Below are 8,414 nucleotides of genomic sequence, written 5' to 3' on the forward strand. Positions count from 1 at the left end.
AACACAACCCAACCCCGATTCGATTCAGTTCATAGACAAATCCCCTCCCACATCGCAGCCGCCGCCACACACTGCCGAACCCCTCACATCCGGTCGGTGGCCATGGCCTCCGGTATCTCCCCGACAGCCGCCACTCCCGTACCCTCTCCAGTACCCTCCCCTTCCCTACCCTCACCAGAAGAGGAAGAGAAGAGGTAGGGAGACCGAGCGAGCTGGTCAGGCGGCCGCCATGGCGCGACCAGATCTGCCATGGTTGCCCATGGTTTCTTCGACTTGGGCCTCGATGGAGGTCGCCATGGCCTGCTCCGTACCGATTCTCTCTTCCTCACCTCGCATCAGGCGGCAGCCAAAACGAGGCGGATTTGCGCCATCGTCAATGGCCTCAACGGAGGTGCTCGCATGCCGACTTCCTCCTCCTGCTTTTACTCAGCCGCTACCGACGCCATAGAGCTTCCTAGCCTAGCAGGAAGGGGGAAGAAGAGACAGCGGGATGGAAGGAAGGAGGCCGCCGAGGAGTGAGGTGTTGTACTCCACAGAGATAGCAGACGCCTCTATTTGTGATGTCACATGAGAAGCATAGGGAAGAGACCACCATCGCCAGCTTGCTCCACCATAAGTCGCGCTTGCCCTCCATGCTCACCATGGCACTGCTTGTCCTGGTAATCACTTTCCCCCCATCTCCCTCTCGTAGGAGTGTTGATGCAATTGTTTGGGCTTGTACGCCTGTTTGGCTGCTGAATGCTGACGACACTTCTACCGCTGTTTGTTTGGTTGCAGGGAGTGATTATTCTCATTGTATACTTCAACAACGGCTCAGGTGGGTTGGAAATTCCCAGCTTCAGTACACATTTTACTTGTTGTGTGTGTGTAACTGTTGTGTAGATCGCAAAATGGCTAGCAAAAAAGGCTTCGTATAAAATGATTTATCTTGTACATTGCTCTTCCTCACTTGTATGCAAGAAACCATACTTGCCAAATATCAAGTACACTGCTGAATCATAACATCTTGTTTTTTGTTCAACCAAGCAATGTCGAGCATAGCTAGCTAGGTGGCCCTGACCTACCATACCTGCACTGCATGCATAGAAGAGTAGAGAAGCAAAAAATATACTATCTCGCAGCTAGAGAGAGTTGTCCAATGAGAAAATTAGGGCACCCAATCATCCCAATGAGAGAGCAGAAGAACTGAAGTTTTCTCTAATCTAGATTTCCATAGAAACAATTATTCTTATTTTCATAGCAGAAAAAGTATTCTAGGCATATTGATTTTCCAGGACAGCCGGTGTTCCATTGATGTCGACCACAATATTTAGCAGCGGTGGTCTCCCCAAATTATGTTAGACATGACAGCCCACTATCTCCTTTACTTACAATGTGGCTTGCCTTGAAAGAAAAGAATGTTCAGGAATTAGCAAGTATAGTTTGTGAGGTGTAGTGATATGGATTTGTTTGTACATTTGAAATCAATGAGTGTAGGTGCGATCTTTGTACATTGTGAGGTTCAAAGCTAATATCTACTCTAGGAAACAAATATTTCACAAGGCCTGCTCTGCTTTGAGTTGGTTCGAATTTCAATGGTTCGCCGTGTGTAGGTGTGATCTGAATTCTGAATGGGTCTTTTGGCAGGTACGCGAAGGCCGCAACCGCCAAGGCGCACCTCACGCGCAGGGGCTGCCGGCAAGAAGGACGTGGGCGAGGCCTTCTTCGTCTTCATGTACGTCATGTCCTTCCTCTCCCCTTGCTTCCTTCGTCAGATTCTATTTTTCTGTTGTTGTTTCCCCATGGTTCCCGGGAGGCCCTTGTTCTGAACCTGCTTTTTGTTGATTGGTTGCCATCAAGGGCGAGTTCCGCAAGGATTTCAAGCATAAAACCCCATGAACAAGTCTGTCGCTGCTGTAAGTTTCTTACATAGACTAATTCCCACTCCTGATTTTTTTTCTATACCAACGTGTACACAGTAGAAATTAATCTGCCAGGTGATGTATATTGGGTCATGATGGTGGAGCTAATTAGTTGCTTCCGCTGTAAATTTTTTATCCAGGTAGGCAAAGCAGCGGGTGGGAGGTGGAAGAGCTTGAGCGAGTCGGTAAGTTATTGTGCGTTTGTTTGTCATTCGTTTTCTAGATCTTGCACGCGAGGTGTTTGTTTGAATGTGCCGACAGCGTTTGATTGACTGATTCGTTGTTGGTGAACTTGCTGGTATTGTGCATGTAGATCATGGTGTACCAGCTTGCAAGGGTGTTGCTTTTTGCCACGGATACGGTGTCCGGCACCATGACCTTGAGCCACACAACCTGCAAATTGGTGGATGGGTTGGTATCCTCTGGTTTGATCCCTGCAAGAGGAAGTTTTCTCTTCTCTTTATCAACCAAAGGCACTTTCTTCTCTCATGGATGGATGGGACTCCATCAATTTAGTATCAGTTTAGGTGTTAGTATGCTGTTGATGCTTGTGTTGATGCCATGATTTTTGTCTTGTCATGTGCTGATATTAACTGGTAGCATCATCTCCCATGATTGCTTGCTTGCTTGCTTACTCTATAACCTGTACTGCTAAAACATGTTATGCTACTCCATGATGCTATATCATTTGCAAATACTCCTAGACATCATCTCCCGTGATGTTGCATTAGCTATAATCTGTACTGCTAAAAGAGGAGTGTAAACTGGAGTAATTTTTCAGCCATTCTATTTGTTTTCTTTTGGGCGGATGCTCTCCACTGGAGTACAGTTGGGTACTGCATCTCTTTTTGCATTCCTTTTTCAGTCAGTGTTTGAACATTTTTTTAAAGATGAATTGGAATACTCCTGGACAACAATACATGGAGTATAGCTGGAACTTCTTGCAGTATAGCTGCAGCAGTCCATTGGGAGTAGTTTTGCATCAGTAGCATTAGGAGTAAGTTCTTGCAGAAAGTCTTTGACACATATTGTCATGCATCAGTAGCATGTTTGCTTGTTTTGGAGTAGTGATTAATTACTTGTAATGTTTTTTTTGTCTGAGCACACACACTAAATGAAACTCTTTTAGATAATTATTATTAACTGAAACTGTTATGTACATGAATATAGTCTATCTACAGCAAGTTACATATGTGGTGCAAATGTGTAGAACTACTAGTACAATGCTTGAGATTTGATCATTAATATAGTGTATCTACAATTGTACATGAATATAGTGTATCTGCAGTACTGTAATATTCTTGAGACTTGATCCAAACCATATTAATTGTTGCTAGTGATTTTATTATCTACTTTTTGCATCATCTGAACATTTTTTTGCTGCTGCATAGTTTCTCACTCATGATTGATCTATTGCAAGGTGAATGAGGTTTTCAAATATTGAAGGAGGAAAATATGAACTTTTATTCTGTCTTATCATCTAAACTTCTGTTTTAATTTTCTTTGTCGTAGAATAGTTCTGTTTGGCACTTACTGTTCTTGGGATGTAAAGATATGTATTGCTAGAATGAATGGTTGTAATACAAGCAATATTATATTTTGGGCTCCTATAACATTGCATGTTGCTTTGAAAATGTATCAGAACTGGGCTAGGCCCAAGATAGCTTGTGGTGTGATATGTTGTAATGTCAATGGCATAATATTTTTTGGATTGGATCAGTTATTTTGGAACTGGGCCGGGCCCAAGATATATTGCACAGTTATTTCTGAGGGGAAAACGTGAGAAGCCCAGCAAAGAAACGGCCCAGAAAAACACATGACAAAAAGAAAAGGAAACGACCCAAAAGAATACATGACAAATAGAAAATATGTTGTTAAAAGGGACAGGCAAAGAAATTAATAGGGCTGAATTGTTGGGCCAGACCCATGTAGCCGACCAAAAATTCATCTGAAAAAACAATAAATAGGCTGAATTGTTGGGCTTGGCCCATGTAAAACAGTGAATGGACCGGGCTGAATCTTATCAACGACCTTTTCAATTGGTCACAATTTTGCCATGTCAGATTGCCACGTCGGATCCGACGTGGCTTGGGCAGAGAGCTAGCGACCAAAACAGAAGGTCACAGAATAAATAACCTTTTGTTTTGGTCGTGGAATTCCACGACCTTCTCACAGAGAGGGTCGTTAATTTTAGTTTACGAACGCCAGCTTTTGACCTTCTGTTTTTGGTCACAAAAAGGTCGCAAATGAAAAACAATGACCTTTCAGTGACCAATAATAATGGTCGCAAGTTGACATATTTCTTGTAGTGCCTGTTCGAGCAGGGTTGGCCTCCTTCAACGGCAAAACCCAGGCAGAGCATTCTCCCAATCCGTCTGTAAGAGAACGGGTATGCTTCGTCCCCTATCTACTGAGGGGGTGGGGTTTCCAATTCACCCATTCCTCCGAGGATTGCTGGAGTACTACGGCCTCCAGCTGCACAATTTTACCCCTGGCTCCATCCTCCACATTGCGGGTTATGTCTCCCTATGCGAACTATTCCTGGGTTGTGAGGCCCACTTTGATTTATGGAGAAGATTATTCCGCCTCGTCCCGGTAATCAAGGTGGATCAATCTTCAAAGTGGGAGGAGCCGAAGTGTGGCGCATTGCCGGGACCGGATATCTGTCCGGTACGCCGAAGAAAGCTCCTGAAGAGTGGTCTTCTGAATGGTTCTACATTGACGACATCGCTCTACCTGACCCTGTCCGCATAGGCCTCCCCGAGTTTTCAAATGCTCCGCTGAAGAAGCGCCACAACTGGCATCCTCGGAGCCTCAAGGAAGAGGATAGCGCAAAAATCGGCTTGCTACTGGGCAAGATTAAAACGCTTGCCCAGTCCGGATTGTCAATAGTCGAAGTGATGGCAATTTCCATAACGCGGGGTGTCCAGCCACTCCAATACCGAGGACTGCCCATGTGGCACTATAACGGAGAAGATGACGCCTCACGTTATGGCCAAAAAGGACCAAAGACCCCCGCCGCTCTAGCCAAGATCCTGGCCGAGCTGTATAAAGGGAAGAAGGAGGAGTTCAGCCGTCTCCAACATCGAGACGGACTTTCCATGTACAATCCTCCCAGCTGGGTAAGGTTCGGCTTCACTTAATTTATCTTGTCCTTGAATCATTTGTTGATAGGCAGCATCTTATCTGCTCATAATAGGAATGGCGAAAGGCTATCGAGGGGATCCATGACCCTGCCCCTCAGTCGGAGAATCGCAACCGGGATCTTGACCCCGGATATGAAGAAGACCTGGACATATTCGTGGAGCTTGAGGAGGGAACGTTCTATCAAATGAGCTACGATGGTACATATATACGTATTATCGCCGACTACCCCAGCCTCCTCCCAGCTTCACACGTAAGTGATCTGAAGACACCTTATTCAAAAGAAATCTCTCCTTTCTTCTTACCCACCACACTATCCTGTGCTCAAAAGGGGAAGGGTTCAGCATGACGTACCGGTCCAAGGGTTCCTCCGAAGAAGGCGTCCCCTACTCCGGGCGAGTCTTCCAAGAGGAAAGCAAACGAAGACACGGTCTACCTTCATCGAAGAGGTACAAATTCATCAACATGCACCTGAACAGTCACGTCCAACAGTGACCTACCCGTTTTCCATGTGTCAGGAGAAAGGTGCGCTGGACTATATCCGGAGGTTCAAGCGGCCGTACTTCCCGCAGCCAGGATTCAAATCCTGCCGTGAAGGCGAGGGCTGATGCGAGGGTGACACCGGACTGTCCCCCAGCCGAGGACTCGGACGATGTGTCCGTCACCAACTCGGAAGTGTAGAGTGCCATGAATCATCGGCGCCGCCGGGCCATTTTACAAGACCCTGGCTTTTCAGAAGAGTCATTTAACGCATTCAGCTCGGCCGATGCATACATCCGAGCTGCCCGAGATGGAATTAACAGGGCCGCAAAGCAACATTTAAAAAATGTGCAGGTAAATTTGTTTTGTCTGACTATGATAACTATATGCCAGTAGCCCCCGAGACTTAAAGGAGTTGAAACAGCTGATTTAAGGATCAATGTACAACCAGGTGCTTACGGAGAAGAACACCCAGCTAGCTCAAGAACTAGAAAAGTGTCAGCGCCAGCTGCTTTCTGCTAATGCCGAACTGGAGAAATACAAGGCATCTCTCGGTAATATTTCCCTCTACCGGAAATTCATAATGATACACCGATAGTGCGAATATGGGAATTTATCTTTGTATTGGGTCGTTAGACCAAGTACGGGAGCAGCTGGACGCCGCTCGAAGCGAAGAACACAGAGCCAAAAAGCTACTAGCAGTAGGCGAGCGTGTATTGACAAAAGTCGTTTAGGAGAAAAAGAAACTCTAGGATTCGAACGCCAAACTGGGCGAAGAACTGAAAGATGTGCGAGCTCAGCTAGCAGAATCTGTGAAGGAGAACAAGAAGCTGCGAGGCGGCATATTTAGTACATGGCCGCTTTTATCTTATAACAGTTAGGAGGTAACGGTAGATGATATAGCTGTAATTGCAGGTGTATTGACGAACCTCCCCAAAGAGGAGGTGTCCGGATCATCAAGTGATCTTCTGCAAGGGCTGTTGCAGTTGAACAAGCAAGCTCGGCAGGCAATGCGGAGTGTAGCCAAGGCTTTATGGCCATCTGACTCCCCTCCAGGAAGCATGGAGAAGCTGGCAGAGTTGTTCAAGGGAGCGTGGCGGCGTGTCCGGCTGTGGAAGATATCGGCCTGCCGAGAGGGTGCGCGAGAGGCCTGGGCCATGGTGAAGACGCATATACCAAGTTGGATCCTAATCACATGGCTCGTGTTGGACCGCTAGGGCCGAATGGGGAAGAAATTCCTGTTAGCTTAGTATATGACCATGTAGAGGTGGCCGCAAAATATTCTCAACAGGATTGTAAATTAGACAGCCTTTTGGATGGTATAGAGGAGGAAGTGTTTGAGTCATGAGCGACTATGTACTTTCCTTCTAGCTGGATAATAAAGACAATTTTCATCGCCGACCTTTTTGCTTCAAACTCTTGACCCGAAGGTTCGAAGTGTTTCCGAATACCGTAGGGTAGAATATACTGGGGTATGCATGGAAACTAGGCGTAGGGGTCATAGTTGCTCAAACAGACAATGTGTATCCGACTAGTTATGTTATATTACATTATGTAAGAAACATCTTCCAGAGAGAATAGTTCCGTTAAGGGTTCCTTTCCCTGGGTGTGCATGCATGTTAATGTGCATGTCCGAACAGTGATTGATAAAATCATAGAGTAACTAACATCTAGGCTCACAATGGAGTGAATGCGGAAACACCTTTAATTCACCGACCGAATATTCCCTTAAGAACGCTAGCTTTCGGCTTCACCCAGTCTGAGGTACACATCTGGATGACCCGGCAATAACAATCGCAAAGGTGCTCCCTATATGCCCTAGCCGAACTAACGGGAACGTAGGGCATACGCACAGGAGCCAGGCAAGCCAGCTTGGCCAAAACTTAATTCATATCGATGCATATAGTGGCGAAGAAAAGGTACATATGGAAAAAAGGAATGCATATGTGCTGAGCTTGATGCTCGAAGAATAATCACAAGCTTCTGTACGAGAAGCCCCCAGGTATGGTGAACGTACATATTTAGGGATGTACGCGTTAGGTAGGGATGGTCTAGCCGCACTGAAGCCGTAAGGCTAAAGAGAAAATGAAAAAAGGTAAAAGACGAAAAGAGAAAAAATAAATAATGGTAATAATAGGAGGGAGGAAACGAACACAGAGTTCGGCGTTAGGCATAAAATCGTCGTAGTCTGGCCGCGTTCCAGGGGTTCGGCTCCAGGTGATTATCTGATGCATCACGTAGGCGGTACGCTCCTCCGGTGAGAACTTCATCAATGATGAAGGGGCCCTCCCACTTGGGCTTGATTTTGTCCTTTTTCTTCTCCGGCAAGCGTAGAACGAGTTCGCCAATGTTATACGTCTTGGCCCGCACTTCTCTGCTTTGGTACCTGTGAGCCCGCTGTTGATAAAATGCGAAACGGGCTTTGGCGATGTCGCGCTCCTCCTCCTAGGCATCTAAGTTGTCCTGCCGATCAAGATCGGCCTCTCTCTCTCTTAGTACATACGCACTCGAGGTGAGTCATGCAGGGTAACACAGCTTCCGCACCGTACACCATGAAGAAGGGTGTATATCCAGTAGAGCAGTTGGGCGTGGTCTACAGCCCCTGGAGTACGGAGTTAAGTTCCTCCACCCAGTGCTTATCTGATTCCTTCAAAGACCGCACTAGTCTGGGTTTGATGCCGCTCATAATAAGACCATTAGCCCATTCGACTTGACCCTTTGTTTGCGGGTGATAGACAGAGGTGTAATCGAGCTTAATGCCAACATTAGCGCACCAGGTTTTCACCTCATCGGTTGTAAAATTGGAGCCATTATTAGTGATTATACTGTGCGGGACACCGTAACGGTGTACCACACCAGATATGAAATCTATTACCGGCCCTGCTTCGG

The 8,414-nt window shown here is 46.3% G+C and overlaps 1 protein-coding gene across 1 annotated transcript; it reads left to right on the forward strand.

Annotated features, from left to right (window-relative positions):
- The first annotated feature begins 641 nt into the window (after nucleotides 1–641).
- LOC119351834 lies at nucleotides 642–3,592 on the forward strand. The gene is made up of 6 exons (XM_037618630.1): nucleotides 642–659; nucleotides 778–817; nucleotides 1,627–1,714; nucleotides 1,840–1,895; nucleotides 2,042–2,086; nucleotides 2,215–3,592. Exons 1-6 carry the CDS (start codon nucleotides 642–644, stop codon nucleotides 2,415–2,417), a joined length of 450 nt encoding a protein of 149 aa, XP_037474527.1. The 3' UTR covers nucleotides 2,418–3,592.
- Nucleotides 3,593–8,414: the final 4,822 nt, after the last annotated feature.

Source organism: Triticum dicoccoides, chromosome 1A (assembly GCF_002162155.2).
Source record: "Triticum dicoccoides isolate Atlit2015 ecotype Zavitan chromosome 1A, WEW_v2.0, whole genome shotgun sequence".
NCBI lineage: Eukaryota > Viridiplantae > Streptophyta > Magnoliopsida > Poales > Poaceae > Triticum > Triticum dicoccoides.

Bases quoted from the DNA above. Each gene is read 5' to 3' on its own strand.
- LOC119351834 (XM_037618630.1), top strand. The intron at 1,715-1,839 runs GTACGTCATGTC...GTTGCCATCAAG, and splicing joins GAGGCCTTCTTCGTCTTCAT to GGCGAGTTCCGCAAGGATTT. The intron at 1,896-2,041 runs GTAAGTTTCTTA...TTTTTTATCCAG, and splicing joins TGAACAAGTCTGTCGCTGCT to GTAGGCAAAGCAGCGGGTGG.